A 20,827-nucleotide genomic window follows, 5' to 3' on the forward strand; every position below is an offset into this window, starting at 1 on the left:
TAGGTTCCTAGTTTTAAAATTCACTTGCCTTGAATTTTTGCATACCCATTGATTATTTAAAGCGTCACCATCCAAATCTGATCTCTGCAGGTTGGACTTTGGGACACCGTACTCCTCAGGCATACTCCAATAACTAGGAGTATAAGTTTCAGAGTTAGAAAAATCCACATATATATATATACCCTTCTTATTAGGTGTATGTACTTCTCTTCGTTAATGAAATTTCATCATATCGTCAAGATTCACTGAAAGAAAAGTTAGAGAACTGAAAAAGCAAAAAAATCCTTTGATATTTTATAAAATCAAAATAATAAATAATGTGGATGATGAAATTGTCTTGGTGTAATGATTAAATTAAGAAATACAAATTTACACAAGGGTATTACAACCCTATATAAAGACAGCTATGACCCACAATATGTACCAACACCTCCTTGGTTAAAAATGAAATTTACAAATGCAAAATCTATTTCAGGCAAGTTAAAACAAAAGATTAAATATTTAACTTGAAAATGTATAGTTAACTCAAGAGATCCATGATGCACATATCACCTGTTAATATTAATCATGCTGAATTTAGGAATAGAAAATCATAAAATACAAAAAAGAATTTTCATTAAAAGCTACGCAGCTTTTGTTGCCAAAGATTTCAGTGTTTTCTCTTCTTCAAACCAAAAACTTGACACAAAAATACAATAAAAATAATCTAACAAACATTTTTCATTCATTTTCTTTTCTAAACGCGATATAACAACTTATAATGGTTAACTCTCATTTGATCAACATAACTTATTGTGAGCTGACACGTCATGTTTATAAAAAAAAGTTAATGAGACGTGTTTGTCAGCATAATATTACTCCAAAATTACATTTAAAAACATGTAGATACCATTTAGATAAGATTGTGACAATCTTCTACTATATGTCCCAATTATATATGATGCGTCATATTTTAGCACAATTTATTCAGCATTCATGCATGCCATATTTGCCTGTGGGTTCATTCATTAAATTATAGTAATCACCAACAATGTTTATGTTGCTGATCCTAAAAGACACAGTAGATAATAAGCATGTGTTTTCAAATGCACTATTGGCTATGCCAATTTCTTATCTTACATCATTAAAACGGGCAGCTCACTGGTTCTTGAATTTTCATATCTTCACACAAGGTTCCTCTGAACATTACTGCACCTGAAGCAAACTTATTTATGTACCACATTCACGAAGTCATCAGATAAGCATTGTTCAGAATAACTATACAAGAAGCACAAGGGACATGTTCAATTCCTTATTTCAGAATTAGGTGTAGAAGTTACAGGATGTACAAACTATGATGCAACAGAACTCCTACGGAAAGGCAGCATATATTGAAGACGTCTGCGATGCACCATCATTGAGTCTACGTGTACATTGCACCAGCCGCTGGTCACTTCAAAGCTCAGCAAAACCAATATTTGATGAGGGGCTGCATCTGGCTTGAACAGCTAATGTCTTCACAATGCCCCTGCATGGATCACCTCCAAATACAGCATTTGAAATACCCAGAGAGCAGCTATTTCTTCCTCGGCAAGTCTGCAAGAGAAAGAATGGATAAGCCAAGAGTCTAGATAGAATGATGTTCCAGGAAAAACCACCCATAAAATGACAGTTTAGGCAGACAGACACAAATCCCAGTCTTGGAGCTTTGCTTTGAATGAATATAAAACTATTAGAACGTTAATGAATGATAAGACCCCAGAAACAAATTTATGGGAGCGTATCTTGGGCTAAATAATGGGTTTTACTGGTTTGAAAATAATTGCCAAGGCCAAACAGAGCCAACCATTGGAAGCCACATCATATAGTAATATATGAGAGGCAGATGCACTACCAATACAGCTCATCAAAAGGACGATTCGCTTGTCAGTCCCATTCAATGACAGATGATAGCATCCCTAATATTGTATTATTGTAGGCTGTTAATGGCATGGCAAGTTGCAATCATCTAGAGGACCAGGCCTCTAACCTCTGAACCTTTGATCTAGTCTTTTTGAAGCTCCATCAACTGGCAATATATCAAATGCTCCAACAAAAAGCTTATGGAGCTGCTTTTTATCTACCTTAACGCGTATCATCAAGCATGAAACTTCCAATTTAAGCTAATCAGAAACAAATCCCTTAAACATGAATCAGCTATGATGTACGCTAATCACAAAATTATAATCATAAATATTTCCCAAATAAATAGTAAATACAAAATGTAAAACCACATGTACCTCAGACACCAAAGATAATGACTTGGGTGCATGGCAGCGGCCTCTAGAAAAATTCTGGCAGCTACCTTGAGGAGAACCATAGCTAGCAAATTCAATGGAGGAGATAATATGCCCATCTTCACATTGCAGATGCATTTCTGGTGTCATATCATTCATTGATGTTTTTCCATCAACAAAATCTGAAGGGGACCACTTCTGGATTGGTGGGTAGTGGGACTCTGACACTTGTGCACAGACAACTCCTGCTGAATGTAACTTGACCGAAATCTCAAATGGATTCCCTCCTGTTTCCTCAAAGATGACAAGTAGATTATTTGATTCCTGCAACCATGACCGTGGTACGTGGTACCTGGAGTTTGATCAATAATACCCACGTTAGGCTAGTTCTTAACAGTTATCCAATTTAAAATGCAAAGGGAGTTTCATAACCTAAGGAAAGCATACAATGCATGAACATCCATATCAAGGACTAAACATTTCCACAATGAGATAAAACAAAGTATTAGCCACTTCCAGCTTTATTTTGTATGCTTTGGTTTGGAAGAATACCATGTTTGAGTAGGATTCCCACAGTTTGTAGCACACTTATCAGAATTGTAGGCCCCACGATAATCACATGGACGACATCCACCTTTTGGGGCAACCCGTGTCCAGTATCTTCCTATATGTTCGCCATTGACCCAAGCCTGGCCCTTTCCCATGCTTCCCAAATCAAGAGCAACTGGGTCTGCACTGTCAGGAGCATCAAAGTATGCCTGTACAAATTTGGCAAAGGTATATGTCAATAAAAATTTTCTAAAATTTATAACCATGAAATAATGACTGCACATAAGCCACAAGGAAGTAGGCGTGCTTGGCATTGCATAAAAACAAAATAATTAGCAATACATATATATGGTCAGGATAATATTGTGACTTACTTTTTTAAATTAAATTTTTTACATGATTTAATAACCTTCCATTTAATGCAATCCAATTGTTGAAATTGTTGATCAGTTGGCATTGAAATAAACACATCTTCCATTTTTTTTTTCAACCATTGGATTGCATTAAATGGATGGTTATTAAATGGTGCCAAAAATTTAATTCAAAAAATTAAGTCAAATTATCTTGACCCGTATGCATACTTCACACAAAAAGGAAGCATGCTACAAATATCAGACTAGTTTCTCCAGCAAACCCTGAACACCATAAACTTGAGGAAGAACACTGGAAAACAAAAACAGCATAAAATTAAGACGGCTTCTGCTCAATAAAAATGCAAAATTCAAATAACTTCATGCATTATGAATATGACAAAATTTATAAGTCACCACTAGATGCACAATTCTTTTCAGTGGAAACTTAGACCGTTCATTTTTCTAACGTATGTAGATGTAACTAGTTTAATTATTGATTCCATAACAAGAAGCAACAGATGAATAGCCTTCTTGCATGATGTCAATTTAGGTTAATGCGATAAGATCTGACATTTCTACGACCCTTCAAACAAAAAAAAAAAAAAAAATTGGATTACATATGATATGCTTTAATAAAATCTTTTACTTCTTTGATGAATCATATTCTGGATCTTGCTTTCAACAACTGAATAACAACAATAATTCAACTAAATATGCAGTATAAAAATGATGACATTTGAAAGTTAGAATTGCTAAGCAATCATTTGATTTTGCTGACACTAATCAAACAACATAAAAGGGACAAATCCAAAACAGTAAGCCCTATCCATTAGATAACATCTTGATTCTAAAATATTTTTTCAAGAGCAATGTTAAAAGGTGATGATTTTCTAGGAGTTATAATCAGTAACACTGATGACCAGCCATCCAATCTTCTACCAGAAAAATTTAGCCTCTACAAGATCTAACCAACACTCGATATAAATTCATCATCATTATTTCTCTCTTCAAAATAGTAGATTTACCTTGTACCATGTAAAGGTGGATGGAACAGCAGTAGGTGTGAGATTAGTCCATTCTGCCTTTTCATTTTCTTCTATACTGTATATCTTCTGGTATTCACCCTTAAGCCCGATCTGAAATCAGGAAGAAAACAGTTCAGGAATCAACACGTTATTTGCCTACCTTTCGGAGAAAGAAAATGATAACTTCATAAAGGCTTTGTGGCAAGTGTTGAATGTGATATGCATGATGATACTGAATAACAGTCCAGGAGATAAGATAAAGATGCCATCACAAGGTAGTACCAATAAACTGTACTATCAATGCAATTCTCAAACATTTTAATGTCATGAACCAGAGGCAAAAATTTGAATTGAGGTTACATATTGAGCAAGCGTATAAATTGTTTTCCATCTTAATTCAAAATAAGCATGCTTCCCTCCAATTACCGGTAGCTTTAAGTGTTAAGACTTCAGGCTTGTAATACGGTCACAAACTCTATCTTGTACCACATTCACAAAAAGGATGTAACCACAAATCCTAGCATAAACCAGATTATATATCAACATGATTCCTGATATGATCCAACATATGAAGCTAAAAATTGCAGTTCAGCAAAGAAAACTAAAGACTAGGCAAGTGTCAAATATATTTCTTACACTAAGTGCTGATTTAACCAAATTGTTTGAGAAAAAACCAGGTGAAACAAGTTTTCAGGCATCAAATTTCAACTTAGCCGAGCAAAACTTCCAAATCACAGGATCTCCAGTAAATTAATACTGGAGCAGTTGCAATTATTTCATTACTTTTGGTGAAATAAAAGCTGGAGTCTGATATTGCCTAACACTGTGACAAATACTTCACCTTAATATTCAGGAAGATCCAAGTTTCAGAGTTTAGGTCAGGACAAAGTAATCAACACATAAGCAACAGGGCAAATCCATAATTTGATGCCTGAATGCCTTAAATTTTTTGATATGGCATGTAGAAATTATTAAAAGACGCTGGGAAAGAAGCCTTTCTGATCTACAGTCAAAAATTTGAGTCTGGCAAGAAAGCTGCTAATGCATCAATGATGTTGCAGATGAGGACCAAATTCATTATGGCTAGCAACTAATGGAGGTAAGATGCATAATCAACTAAAGACCAATTATACATGGAAAAGATACATTCAAAATTAAGATCAGAAATACTCTGCTGAGATCATTGAATGTATACCTGGTAGGTCCATGATAACTTTGAGAGGTCTATATCCCCGTTTTTAAATCCAGTAAGCTTAATTTGGCCTCTGAATCCTGCTCCATCTTTCTCAAGGAAGGCCCCATAATTCTGCAGCAGCAATTCATATCACATGAAGTGATTATTGAATTAGTACTCTACGTACCCTATTGGGACAACATTCAAAAAGAAATCACAATATCCAACTCCCAACTGAATGCATAACAAATGGAGTCAATTAAAAAACTCATAGTCATCATAAGAAACAAGTTTCTTAAAGTACTATTCAACTTAATTGTTCATGTTCCTAGGCAAAAATCAAGAAAATTAAGGAAAAAGCAGACGGCTAAACATCAAATTAATTTATAGATGAAAAACCAATATGAATCAAAAAGGGAAAAAAAGGATTGAGAGGAAAAGCATCAAAGAAATACAGAGAGGGAGGATCTATAATGAGAACAGCCAAGAAACAGCAAACTTAAAAAAGATCTAAAAAATTAGTTTCATTCCAATTCAGACCCTAGATGACAGCTTCAAGTTCTTGAAAACAAAGCATTTGTTAACTTTCCAGGCATAAGGGAAATGATAAAAAATATCTAACAGGAGTTTTACTCTCGTTATTTTCAATTATCTCCTCTTGAAGATCCAGCAATAGGTTATGATTGTAGGACACTTTCCAGTACTTCACTTGATGAAGCACAATTGCATAAACAAGCATTGATGCAGGGTAATTTTAGTATTTTGGTAGCAGTGATTCGGACAAAGTGATAGATTGGTTGCAGAGGAGAGCTGTGGGTGGTGCCAATGCAGTTTGATGCGCAATGGCCAGCAGTGGCACGTGTCGGCAACATAAGGGGGTGTGGCAGCGGCTGGCTTTTGTGATTGGGCTGCTGGAATTTGAGGATATATTTTTATGTTCTTTGGGATGATTATGGTTTATAGCTGGCTAATCTTGGATCTTGATGTGTTTGGAGATGAATTTAGAAGAGTGCTAGGAACACTCTCTTTCTCACTTTCTATTTGACACGGGTACAAAAGACGAAATAAGATAAGAGATACAGGATGACTTTTTTTTCATTTTCTTTATCTTTAGTCCACGTGTCAAATGGAGAATGAGAGTGAAAAGAGAGTGTTTTTAGTATTTCTCACAAGTTTATGATTTCTGACAGAAGTATTCGGAGAGAAATCTGGCTGTAATACCAATTGATGAAGAACCGGTTGCCCAAAAAAGAGAAAAGAGAAAGAAGAAAGAGGAGAAAATTAGAAGAGCAAAATTTTATTAATCAATCATCCAAGTCTACTTTCCACATGGACATAAGTGCCTATTCATAGGCTTAAATTTGAATCCTATTCAAAACAGATTTCTAACCCTATTTAAAGAAGAATTAAAAATTCAAACAATATTGACAAGTTCCTCTCTAAATTAATAAAATAAAAGACTCAAATTACCATGCTTCCATGCTATATGTAAGACATCATCACGTCTTTCCTTGTTATTGTAAGAACATTGACCATTACTATTCTTAGTTTATCTTAACTCCCAAATCTAGGATGAGAAAGTTTCCCCCATAGGCAGCTTTTTTTCTATATCTTACAGGCCTCCTATCAGAAAGAGAAAGTGTGCGTGCTATAACTAATATTGCCATGTTATTGTATGGAGGATACCTCTCATAAGTCTGCCCTTTTCTTTTAACTTCTGATTTAAACATTATACACAGAAAAGAGGGGAGATTAGCCAACTCTTTCCTTTGATGTTACTGGGTTAGCATAAAGGCATAAATTCAACCAAGACTGTAATACAAATCCTAGCAGGTTTTACAACAAGGTTAGGCAGCACATTTGAGACAATTATTACCATACCATTATCAAACCATACTGAACCATACCATTATCAAACCATACCTGCAAACCTACAGTCTGAGATAAGAACATCAAATCATTGTATCCTGACTGGAACTGAACTGGTTGCACCACCTTAACCCAACGACCAATCACACTACCTTCAGATAGCAACAAAGAAGTTAGAAAAAAAATTGGAAGTAGTTATGCAATTTGAAACACAGTCGTAAGTAACAATCCATGAATGGCTCATATAAAGGAAAATTGTCTTTCAGCTCTAATCAACACAAGCCATTAATATTATGACCGCTGACAATCTAATTCTTATTGGAAATTAAATTACAATGAGACAACTATATTTTCATTTACCTAGAATTACAATGATTAATCAATCAAACATCTACTAAAAATACAAGGAAAAAGACGTAATTATCAATATCCATGTCTGTTTTGCACCCATTTATGTTTGAATATGCATCACTTCATAACCCAAAGAATATGAGAAGAAAAACCAAAGTGAAGAATTGAAAAGATTAAAACACAACTGAAACACAAATCTAAAAGGACAAAACTAAATACAAAAGGGGAGAGAGGAACGTAAAGAGGTAGAGAGAGAGAGAGACAGAGACAGAGAGAGAGAAAGAGAGAGAGAGATGTATCACCTGTAAGCTGGCCATTAATGAATACACGCAACACGTCACGCATGCTATCTATTTTTACAGCTGGACTAACACTGTTTTCCTCCCAAAATGATATGTCATCATCAGAAACATATATTCTGCACCACATAGGCATTAAACGGGCATTAATATTAAAGGAAATCAGAAAGAAGGACATTATGTCATTGTATTTTCTCAATAAAAAGTTGGAATATTTTGACTCTGGAACCAAAAGTACATGTAATAATTAATTAAACAGCAAACACCAATAATTTCTTCTTTTTCAACAAGTAATAATTAATTTAAATGAGCTAAGAAAAGGGAGCGCAATCCTTTATATGCAGTACGTATACATGAGTAGCACCCCACAAAGAATAAAACCTAATGCTAAAACGAAGAAGAAACAAAAATAAAAATAATTGATTATAAAAGAGTGAAGGATCATTACGGTCATTGGTCGAGAGATCTGTCTGTAACCAGTCACAACCAAAGTGCCTTTATCCAGAAATAATTCTTATCTGGTCTTAGTCAAAAGGCCAAGAAAGGTATCACACGCAGAAGCAGTGCCTTTTAAGGAAACTGCACCTTTCTGGCATTACCCGATGAGAAGACAAAACCGTAAAAGGAAAATTGGATTTGCAATATTTCTTTAAGGTGTTGACCAATCTAACATATTACATAAAGAACACAAGTTTCAGAAATCATGATTCACAAGTTCAATATCTGTCACAATTGAGGAAAAATCCTGAAATGACACGTTTTGATATCTTGGACAATCATGCAAGGAAAGACTAAATAATTAGTTGTGCAATTCAGTACTTGAAGAGATTGTGTTATTCCCAAGTCTCACCATCATAATCTAGGCATCAGATTTTTTTTTTTTTTTTCACCTAACAATAGTGACTAGCAACAGAAATGAGAAGTGAGTGCAAGAGCATAAAGGTGGAAGAAAAGGAGGTCAGAGTTAAAAAGGTGCAAGTATCAAGCCTTATGATTCATCAGATATAAGTATTTCTTTTATCTTTTCCACAGATTTGGATAATCAGATATTATCACTCTTAATTCTTAGTGTAAATTCACTTCATCTAAACAATTGTTGACGCACAACAGGTGGAACACAGTTTTGTCACACAAATATTAATTTATTTACAATTTCTTTTTCTAAACAATTTTATCCTATTGTAGCTGGACCAAAAGTTGATGGTTATGTACCTGGTTAAATACCATAGATAATCAGAAGAGTCTTTTGTCACATTCAAATGCTCCAATATGCCTTGGATGGTAAAGTTGTTCTCACTCCAAAGGCTAATAGGTTCTTTTACAGTCATCCAGGATTTTGAGACAAAGGAAACTTCACTATGAGCTGAAATTGTTTGAGGTATAGTCACATCTTGTGAATGAGGCAAAGAAACTGCAGACTTGATGGAAGTTTGTGCACTGACCTGTTCACAAAAAAACTAAAATGAAGAAGAAGAAGAGGGTTGGACATATTAAGAGGAAACTAAAAACTCTGTACTTACTCCAAAGCAGAAAGAGAACCACTCAAATGCAAACCCAGGACCTAAAGATTGTCTATATCATTTTCTACTGTTCAATATGCAACAATGGACAAATGGAATCTAATATCACTATCAGTTGTACCATTTTAATGGAACAAACCAAGAATTAACATATGCATACACCAAAACTTTCTTAACCGTATCTAACAGGGAAAAGCGTGGATGAAAGTGAATAGAGTTCGTATAACTGTAACCGGAGCATATATTTAGATTCCAAAATTGTTCTGATTGCTAACCTGTTACAGAGCAACTTATATGTTTTTGTTACTGTTTTATGAGGCTCCTAAGAATAGCTAACATTCATGTTTTTCATCTCTTTCTAGCCAATAATACTATTCTGAAATGATGGTAATCACTAGAGTTTTTTCATAATGGGTCTTGCATTTAGGCTAGACATTTTATCGATAAATAAAGCAGATACATCTCAAGTATCCACACAGGTTATTGCACCATGTAAACTAGAGTCAAATAAAGCATTCTTGAACAGGCACAATGTTGTAAATATCAGAAGCAAACCTTTGCAGTGTTGAACACAGTATTTCTGCAGTCAGGTAGTATGCTCACTGACCATGGTGGTAAAGTATATGATTGACCAAGAAAAGTCACAGAAGCTTCATTACGTTCATCAATATTAGCAAGAAATGCAGAACAGCCATTTTGACTTCCAAACTGAGTCAAGTTCAAGCCTTCACTAAGAAAATTTGCATGGTATACATGTGCCTGAAAGTAGTTAAAAACATTATATTCAATCAAAAAGGCAGAATTAGAACAAAAAACTTGAAATTTCCAAGGGAAAGAAATTATTTAAAGTTGAATGTACTATTGACAACATATCATATGCAAAAGGTAAGTTCCCAATCCAAAACTATGACAGATTTTGATAACTTCAATACTGCAGCACTATACATATTCATAGTTCAAACACCTAGTCAGCACCAACTTGTAAATTAACAAGTAAAAGATTCTGATAAACATTTATCAATTACAATAGATTTTGCATAGCATTTAAAATCAATTATTCACTTAGCTACATTCTAAAGAGTCAAACCCTTATATTAGCAAATGATTGAAGTCGAAAAATTATGGAACTTAAATTAAAATAAAAAATAAAAAAATCATTTATCTCACAAGTTACAAGGTGATGGAGGAAATGTCTTATTACAGAATAAATCATGTTTAAAACAATATCAAAAGCTATCTTGTTCCCCACAAAATGTACCACAACAATTGACTTCCTCAAGAAATTCCCATATTACATTGCAATAGGCAAGGAAGGACTTATCTGAAAGGAACGTAACAGCTGGCCTGGCACATAGGGACATTAGATTAAAATTAATAAAAATGAGCAGGGATTACATGGGTCCTAAAGTCGCCACCACAAACTTTATGTATATCCTATTTGGGGGGCGTTTAGTTCAGGGAATGTTGGATTACTGGAAAGTTAGGTTACCTTGAAGATTATTGAGAATCTTTAGGAAAATGTGTTTGGTTAATTGGTGGGTATGTTATATTAATATGTTTGGTTGAGAGGAATAAATTGGTGGGTATGTTATTTAAATTACTGAATTGTTCTCTAATTAAATATTATTATAATATTATTTTTTAATATTAATTATTATTTGGATTATTATAACCCCCTGCATTTAAAAACTTAGCAAAAACAACCTCATAATAACAGTTTGAAAAATCAACAAAACATCCCCACCAATCCAACGACTGCCGGCCATCGGCAACCTAACGGCACACGGAAGGCAGAAAATGGCCTCCATGCGCCGTATGGTCATTTCCGACCAAAGATTTGACCTGAAATGGCCAGACGTGACCGATTTGGCAATCAACGGCCAAATCGATGGCCATTGACGGCCACAGACATGGTCATTAACGGCCATCGATCTAGCCGTGGACAGCCAAATCTGGCACGATCTGGCCATTTCCAGCCAGATATTTGGCCGGAAATGGCCATATCGGCGTACGACGGCCATTTTTGGTCTTCCTTGCGCCGTTCCGACGGCAGCTGGCCGAGGCGATGGTTGCCAGCGGTAGGTGGGTGCGGGTGGTGGCTTGGGTGGGCTACAATTTATTTTGAATTCAAGGGTAATTTTGTCCAAAGAGTTAATTAATTAGGATAAAACAGTAAAAGCCATATTCATGTAAATAAATTTAAAAATAAGGGCATTATTGTCCTAAAATTTTATTAATAAGGGATAGAATTGTAACCAAAAAAAGATTACCCTAGTAATCTTAGAATACCTAAAAAAATGGAGGTAATCTGATTACCTCCAATATTACCAACAATAACTACTATTAATATTTGAAGATTACCAAAATCTTATATTACTTGACAATCAAACGTGGTAATCAAGCAATAGAAGATAACATAACTCCAATAATCCCACATTATCCCCAACCAAACGCCCTCTTAGGGTTCATGAGACATCTCCACTATTAAAATAAGCAACCAAGTACATTCCGAATGCATACAAACCCTACCAACAAAACAAAATTGAGAGAAGGATATTGGAAGTTTTGGCCAAGCACTTCCCTGGGAAAATCAGAACCTGGTTTCAAATATTTCTCAATTTAGTTTGGTAAATTGAAGTGTTCTGGAGTGTTGGTCAACAAGTTTGAGTTTTAGAGAACTAGTCTTGAGAATACTCACGACTAGGTATGCTCTCATCTTTTTTTTATTTTTGATGCCTGATGTTGAAAAGTATATGATTCAATATTTACGTACTTGCATGTATCAAAACCAACATTATATAGCAAATGGAATCTGAATATTCAATAATTAATTTAATCGAGCACCATAAATAACTTGAGGCTTAGTATAAACCTCTTGCTTTGGTCCCAATTTTATATACTGAGCTGAATCAGCAGCAACTAGAGCAGGTTCACAAAGCTTTATAGCAGCATGAAGATCCTTCAAATGTCCCCATTTAGGCTGACTCAAAAGACCTATATGAAAAATACACGAGATCCTTTAGCTTGGACCTCAGTAAGAATTTTAACACTAAGATTGACCCTTGATACAGAATTTCTCTTGGCAAGTTACTTATGCCACGAAATCCTGGAAAAATAAATAAGAACTTGTGCCACAACCAAGAAAGGTTTCCAAGTGAGGAACAACTATGGTTATTTAGAATTAGTTTAACATACCATATTCATCAAGTGGAGCATCATAATCGTAACTCGTAACATAGAATGGGCCACCAGAAGTCCGACCAAAGTTTGTTCCACCAAAATACTGCAACAATACATCAGGCTTGTCAAGAGGCAGCACGTGCACATTAATAAGAGGAATACATATAGGCATTACTGACGTTACCTATATAATGTATTCTCTGTCAATCATAAAATTTATTGAAGTTACAAAAACCAACAGATTCTTTGAACCATTTAATCTTCCCAAGGAGTGTGGGACCTCACAATTATAGAGTTACAAAAACCACAAAAGAACTCATTTTTAGTTTATATTTTAATTTCATTAGGACAGCAACATTGAAAACCAACTCTAGACCCTTAGAAAGCTTCACTGCCATGTCATGTTGGCGCTAGCCACTTCCTATTCATTAGCATATTTTAACTAACGACTCCAAAATAGCTACCACTGTAGGAAACAAAAAAAAAAAAAAAATTAGGTGCAACTACTTTTGTTTAAAACACCACAGAATCTTTAAAGAATTTGATTGAAACCAGGAAAAAGTCACATATAACCATAATAACAAGGTCTTACTCCCATACCATTTTCCAAATGAAATCCTATCTTGTCATGCATGTCCTGTTCCATCTAAATCAGTTCAAATTCAGTTATCTATTGTACCATATAGTAATTCATAAAGCTCCCTCCGCGTTGATAAAAGCGTGCAACTGCAAAAGCAAGATCTTCAGCAGGCCTATGAGGCAATCTTCCACCCCATGTCGTATACCTTCAAATTTCACCCAAATAAATTAATTTTGTAACTCATATAGAATAATAGCACTTTCTGAACAGGAGTCATAATAACTCATGCCTAACATAGTTTACTACTGATTCATTGCTCATGTACTTCCAGCAATATTTAAAAAATAATATATTTTCAACAGGAACCAAATATTTCAAAGTTCAGCTTTAGAGAAGGTATCATTTTGAATTAGTAGGAAAATTTTCAAACGGTAACATGGCAACATTTAACACAACTTAAAAGATTGAGTACACTTTATTCAACTAAATAGATATTAGAAAACAGAGCTAAGCATTCACCAAGCAAGATAGAAGGAAAGGGAGATTCTTATTTAAGTAAACTTATGTTTTATCAAATGAAGAAATAAGCACTAATCAGAAATCGTTAAACATTTAAATTCTTTAATCATGGAAAAAACAAAACAAAACAAAATAATATTTCCTCTATAACAACCAAAACAGAGTTTTAATAAAAAATAAACATGTATAGTTTGTTTCTAAGACAATAGTATATAGCATTCTATGAAGTATGAAATTTTCAAAAGCCCATTGTATTCAACTATTATTTAGCTGATATAAGATGCCTCCAAGAAACCAGGGGATACTTAGGGTACCTTAAATGAATCCTACTCAAATCTTAAAACTAAATCTATCACCAAATAAAAAAAAAATCAAGCATTCCTATAAAAATTTTATCTATTTTTTCCAACACTTGATGGTTTTGTAAATAACTGTGCTTAACTGTAAATTTTGCATTTGTCTAGAAAGATAATCTTCAAATTCTCAAAGAGACCGAGTATGTTCTAGGATCAAACACATCTCTTAACATAAAGAAAGTACAAACTAAAATTTGTAAACAAATAATCATAGGATGAGACAAACAAAACCCTATGGAATCATCATGCACTACCATACCATCCATCCCAATTCTCTGTCCAAAGTATTGGTTTGTTATTCGAGTTTGGCTTGAATCCATCACAATAGTATCCATTACAGGCATCTATCTGTGCAGAGAAAATGCAAAACCAAAATCAATGAATTTGTCAACAGTTCTAAATCCAATAACTTTTATACAATAAGAATATCAAACTATGTAAAGTTTTACATTTAAGAAACCAATATGCAATTAAATTCTAGCTTCTTTTCACATTGTTTTTATACTTTCTACAGTGCAATTTAATATTCACAAACACTACATGAAAGAAATTCAAACACAGATAATCAAGGCCAGGCTTTACGATATTTTCCGGAGCATCAGTTTGCTTGCACATCACCCATGGAACTCCAGCACCAAGCCCAAGGGCCATATTGGCAGCCCATTTAACATAGTCCTTCCCTCGCTGGCCATATGAGCTTTCCATGTTTCCATATTCATTCTCAATCTGATAAAAATTAATTACAATTAGAACCCAGTTAGCTACAAGAAATATTGAAAAATAAAAGTGTCTTAAGGCTGGTTTATTTAGTAACAAGTAAATGTCCCTCTAGCACATTAAACTACAAATACTATATCTCAAGTCTAAATGTGGCATATTAAACTGCAAACACTATATTCCCTTTTCAAGTCTAAATGTGCATGAAATTAGGGATTAGGTAGGGTTCATTGTTGTCAACTTGTCCCTTATATCATAACTTCTTTTTTTCTTAATACGATTTTCTTGTTTCCTACCAAAAGAAAAATGTGCATGACACTAGGTGCAAATTGCCATCATTATAAGTTCATTAAAATCAACAGGAATTATCACAGCCTAGATTTGGGCCACCTTTACAATCAAGGCCATACATCTTGTGAATATAGTAAACACATTGAAAGCAGTCATGCACAAAGTGAACTTAACGTTCTCTTACAACCTGCAACATAATGATTGGACCACCTTGCCAGGAGAACAGCATTTCCTCTCGCATCAGATCCACAATCTTCTTGACAAACCGTTGCATCTCCTCCTGGAAAAATTGAAGCATCATTGAGTTGTTATTAGCACCAACACAAAGTTCAATTTCAGTTTTCTGCAAGCTTAAGGTGAATCTCATTGAAAAGAGTAAATTATCATATAACATAACCTCGCTATTTTTTCTTTTTCCTGATGCCCAGAAATCCCACTACCTTTCTTGAAAGTCTACCAAGCTCAAAATTGGGGTCTATGACCAGACTCTACAAACTTTAGTAGGAAGCTTGTGGAACATAAAACTAAGTGATATTCTATCAGCTTCTCCAATATAAAGCCCTTCCCAAGGAACTACTCTACATGAAAATTAACTGAAGAGATAATATATTTTTCCGGTTGAACAAAGAGTTAAACAAAGTGAAGATCAACAAGATGATACAGAAACATTTTTAAATTAGGCTGGCATACGGAAACTCAAAAAAAACTAAAAATACAAAATTGACAAAGAAGAAATCAGATTCCTCATTGGTAAAATAGACAAATGCAAAGTCGAAATCAGCAAAATTGAACCTTTTGCTTCAAGATTTCAACTTGCTAATATGCAACACACATTCACCCATCTACTTCACACAAAGAAAACGCTAATTAAGATCTCATCCAAAAAGAGAAAACTTAAACCACCTCTATTTCTGAGCAGACTCAAAGAGAAATCAGTGATGAATTTAAGTTCCACACTATCCACCAACAAATATGTTTTAACTAAGAGACCGACTTTATGGCATTTCATGCATATTACAGAGAACTGTCTGTTCAATGAGAGGGAGAAGAAGTGCTTAAAAATGATATATTCTTTAGTTTTTAGTTCATCAATCAAATCACATCATAAATTAACCCAATTGATTCAAATTAATACCTAAACTTGGCACATTGACATGCTTCCAACATAATCTATTACACCATTTACTGCATTTATTATCTTTGCATCAATCAGGAATATAACAATATTATAAAATTTTCATATTCTTTGAAATTAGCACAGTTTTTAATTCTGTTACAAATTTTCTTTCATAAAATTTCTGTTTTCAGGCTGAACAATGTGAAATTTCCTTGCTAGGCAATCATTTCTGACAACTTAGTTGCATTCGAAATAGGGAGACACAAAGAATGTTGGAGTGAGAAGACATTGCTTTGCTGGACAACTAAGTGCAATGATTATTACCCTTGCTACCAGATATCAGGGTAAAGGTAGAGTAATTGATTTAAAGGTGCTAAAAGTATCGCAATATAGATATTACGCCATAGAGGCTTTCCTAGAATCAATTAAGGAACAAAAGCAAAACACTACAATACACTCGTAAAGTGATATCTTAGCACAGATACCAAAACGTTGGTGCCAATAGATCAGCCAAATCTGCATTACTCATAAGTTCATCCTGGTTTGAAAGTGCTGGGAAATTATAGAGGACTCAAATTAGATGTACAACTACATAATCAAGAATTATCATCTTCTAGATTAATAAACAAAAAGCAAAATAATTTCAAGTATACAGTATAGATGCTATTGGTTCATTGTACCTTGAAAGGAGTATTGTCTGTTCGAAATTCTATGCCAGGGATATCACGCAGCCACACGGGGAAGCCTCTGCAATTGAAAAAACATATACATGGGAACTGTAAAAACAAAAGGCAAATACAGTATGGGTAACTCACTTTTGGCCTCATCAAAGCTATTAACATCATATTACGAATTTCTGGTGTTAGATCAAAAACATTTTCATTTCAGTTGAACGCTGATCAAAAGGATTTTTCTTTAAGCAATTATTATCCCACAACAAAATAAACTTCTTGCGTACTGATAGGACCTGACCTGCAAATCAACCAAACTACCAACAAACACTCTACACTCACAAGCCAAAATCACAAAACAGTAAGAGGACCCTGTTGTATTAAGCTCAACAAAACAATACAGCCATAGAATATATATGTTCCAGTAGTCCTATCCTCAACATTTAATAAGCAAACAACTCAAAAAAAGTAATGAAAAATACACCATAGAAAAGATACTCCAAAGACTGACTTCGAGGGTCAGCCACCTCCACAAATACTGACTTCGAGGGTCAGCAGCCTCCCTTCCAATTTACTTTCTAATTCTCTGCCCTTTCCTATTTCTCTCCTTCCCTTTTTATTCTCTCTTGTCACCTCTTTGCTCTAACTGAATTCCACCTACATCCTATCATAACATGCCATCTGTCCCAACAAATATTCCTTCAAAACAAATCCCAACTTCCTTCATAACAAATATTCGGCAATATTCCTCTACTTCCTACCACCACCCTTCCTATGGTACATCAGCTTTGTTGGTTGCTCATCACATACCAAGCTGATTGTGGTTATTCTTTTACTTTTTGAAATAGAATGTTTACAATGGCCCATTTTGGTTCTTTTATCATATAAATTAACAGTTTAACAATGAAACAAAATACAACACTTTTATAATTTAAGATTGAAGTAAGGGACAGCATTCAATATTTTATGTCCGAAGGACTGGCAAGGCAGAGACACTGTCTTGCCATGGTCAGCAACACACATTTTCACCACCATAGCTATACCACCAACTCAGATGGAAAGAACCAAGCAGGCACCAAAAAGAACACCTAAGGCATTAAACATTCTCTTGATCATGCAGCATACTTAGAAAACATGACAGAAACATCTCTCATGAATGCAATGTATATAGACAAGTATACTAGCAAGATTAAATAGGGAAAAGAAGTGAGACCCAAAATTCCACTCAGCGCATACATAAGGACCAATGCGAAGATGGAGATAGAGCCCACTGGATCCCACTAGCTTCACAAATTTGACAATATCATTTCTCCCTTCAAAGTTATACTGAACAAGAAGTTAGAAAGACGATTAATAGTTGGTACAAAACATAATCTTACCCATAACAACCAAGTGACACTACTACCAAAAATTAGGTGGGTAGAAAATTTTGCACCTGTCCTCTGACTGGTTCATGCGCATTCCAAAAAACATAAGTTTGAATCACATTTGCCCCACCTTCCTTACTCTTTGCAATTAGATCAGGCCACATCTGACATCATGTGAAGGATTTCAGACAGACAGCATGATGGTATGAAAAATAGAAAAAGCATAACACTATCCAAGTGCAGAGAGATTAATTAAAAGAGAGGAGATTGTATGAACACACTGATAAGAACTGCAACCCCATTATAGCCAATTAATGTGAACTTTGAGGGCTTCCTTGGAATTCTTATACTTAGAAGCTTCACTCAAGAAACATACTTCAAATATGTTGAGGTCTAGACAATCTTCCCGCAACTGGGACTGACTGCCTGACCTCTACAGAAAATGATTTCCTTGAAATAGCTGCTATGAACCATAAATTACATACTTATCAGCAATAGAGTCACATATCTGGCTTAAACCATCTTGTCTGGTTGCCATTCACAGTAATTGATTTAAACTCAAACTGCAGCTCCTGGAGTCCAGTTGACACTAACAACTTCAAAAATTATATAAAATCTTTCTAACTCCCTAAGACATGAAGATCAAATAAAGTAAAAAATTGGCAACCAACTGCAATTTGGCAGGTTCAGAACCAGATCAAATTACATAGTTCAAGGCCTGGTTAGATGATGGATTCTACATTATATAACTTTCCAGATCCCAATTTCCAACCACAGTAACCAAAAAATTATCCTTTGAATTTCTTGAAGTCAGTCCCACCCCAAATTCCACCGAATTCCTAGAAATGGCAAATTTTATGTGTTTCCACCTTTCAGTGTTATTGCTATAAGAGCTTCAAGATACAACCTGGAGTTAATTGTTCCAAGATTTGGTACACACAAATCACACTTAACTACAGTAGTACTTTTAAGTTATATGTAATTCTAAATTAAGCCAAATAGCCACCAAGGACAAATTGGATATAGTGAGAATCAAGAAGGATGATATTCAAAACGAAATATGACAGTTCCAATCAAAATCCAGTGTAAGGAATAGATGGCCGATCGATTATGTTGTAGATATTTTCACTCCACAAAGTATAGACACTTCTAATATCTATCTGAAATTTGGTTCCACTTTATCAACATAAAGAAGCAAGAGTATAGCATGGAAGCTGTAATGGGACATAGTATGACAAATGAAAGGAAAGAGGCTTAGTTCAATCTTCTCACCAAAAGTCTTGTTCAACTTGTTTAGAGAAGCACCAGACGAAAACCTCTTGGTATAGGTCTTTTCCCACTCAAAAATATATAGCAAAAAGGAATTTTTAATAAGGGCTAAGCCTTAAGAAGAACATTCAGTGTCGTAGACAATGACATATGTCCTTAAACATGTATAAGAATCTAAAATTGTTTACTGAGTTAGACTCTATGAGAAATGTGTATGCTACCTACCATTGAGTTTTTGCAGTTGCCATAATTATCTTCATAAAATTATGCAATCAAATTATTGTCTTTTTTTTGTGTATCTATGTTAATTGTGATGTAATATAACATTTATCAGCAAGAAATAAACCAAAACAAGGTAAAAATTAAGCTTCCAATACAAGGTTTATCATGGAAAAGAACAGAAAAGACTCAAACTAAAGAACCTGGGGAGTGGCCCGAGGGTAGTGAATCCCAGCGGAGACGAGCATACGGCGGCGGCCATCGATGATGATGGCCCTGTGGTCGTAGCTGACATTAAATGGCTTGAAGAAAGTTGAAGCTGCTGCTGCTGATGATGATGATATTGAAATCGATAGGCATGAGAATTCAACAATTATCAGAAGCACGAGTAAAACACTCTTCTGAGCAGCCATTTTTGGTCGTCAATGAGAGAGTGACGATAAGTTGATAAACATTTACAAACACAAGACACGGAAATGGTGGAAGAGTAGAGTTTGGAGTAAGCAAAAGTTTGAAGCAAACTAACAATCAAAACGATGTTTATTTGGTTGCGACAGTTTACCTATCGGGTTAGAGTCTTAGAGATAGTTTCTCGGGTCGGGTTGCTTAGTGGCTTGTTAAGGACGATGTTATATTTTGAGATGGCAATGGTCCGATATTTTCGGGTACCTGGCCCGAAAAGGTTGGACTTTACTCGGTGTTTGTGGGCTTGGGCTTAGGCTTGGGTTTAATTTTAAAGTCTGACCTCGAGTACGGGTCGGGCTTGTGTATGTCTTCAGGCTCGGTCCAGCCTGAGCTGACCCGACAATTTTAGTATTAATTTTACTAAATTATATTTATACTATATATTTAATTACAAGATTATCCTACATATATATAACTATTTTTTCCAAACCCTAATCTCATCCTATTTAATGAGTATTCAAAAATAAATAAATATTTAAAAACTATTTTTAGAATTAAAAATATAAAAAAATTGAAATTTATTAATATTTAAAAATTCACATTATAAAAATGGACAGGCTTGGACCGGGCCTGAGTTTACAAAAAACCCGTCGGGTCAAGCTTGGGTTTTACCTATCATACCCGTGACTGACCTAGGCCGGTCTTGGGCCTTTGTCATGAGGTTGGGCTTGGGCCTAGGCC

The 20,827-nt window shown here is 34.8% G+C and overlaps 1 protein-coding gene across 2 annotated transcripts; it reads right to left on the reverse strand.

Annotated features, from left to right (window-relative positions):
- Positions 1 to 987: 987 nt before the first annotated feature.
- LOC116110942 (beta-galactosidase 9) lies at positions 988 to 20,218 on the reverse strand. 2 transcript variants are annotated; one of them, XM_031397160.1, is made up of 19 exons: positions 19,885 to 20,218; positions 18,262 to 18,357; positions 18,040 to 18,152; positions 16,836 to 16,902; positions 15,226 to 15,318; positions 14,613 to 14,756; positions 14,290 to 14,378; positions 13,255 to 13,360; positions 12,591 to 12,678; positions 12,268 to 12,389; positions 9,951 to 10,154; positions 9,088 to 9,317; positions 7,879 to 7,994; positions 7,280 to 7,377; positions 5,378 to 5,488; positions 4,183 to 4,293; positions 2,808 to 3,013; positions 2,259 to 2,607; positions 988 to 1,575 (listed from the first exon to the last, which is right to left on the reverse strand). In XM_031397160.1, exons 1-19 carry the CDS (start codon positions 20,092 to 20,094, stop codon positions 1,435 to 1,437), a joined length of 2,694 nt encoding a protein of 897 aa, XP_031253020.1. In that variant the 5' UTR covers positions 20,095 to 20,218; the 3' UTR covers positions 988 to 1,434. The 2 variants fall into 2 exon arrangements, with proteins under 2 accessions (XP_031253020.1, XP_031253021.1); XM_031397161.1 differs by lacking the exons at positions 16,836 to 16,902; positions 18,040 to 18,152; positions 18,262 to 18,357; positions 19,885 to 20,218 and adding an exon at positions 15,436 to 15,553.
- Between the last annotated feature and the right edge of the window lie 609 nt (positions 20,219 to 20,827).

This window comes from Pistacia vera, unplaced genomic scaffold, assembly GCF_008641045.1.
Source record: "Pistacia vera cultivar Batoury unplaced genomic scaffold, PisVer_v2 Contig620, whole genome shotgun sequence".
Classification (NCBI taxonomy): domain Eukaryota; kingdom Viridiplantae; phylum Streptophyta; class Magnoliopsida; order Sapindales; family Anacardiaceae; genus Pistacia; species Pistacia vera.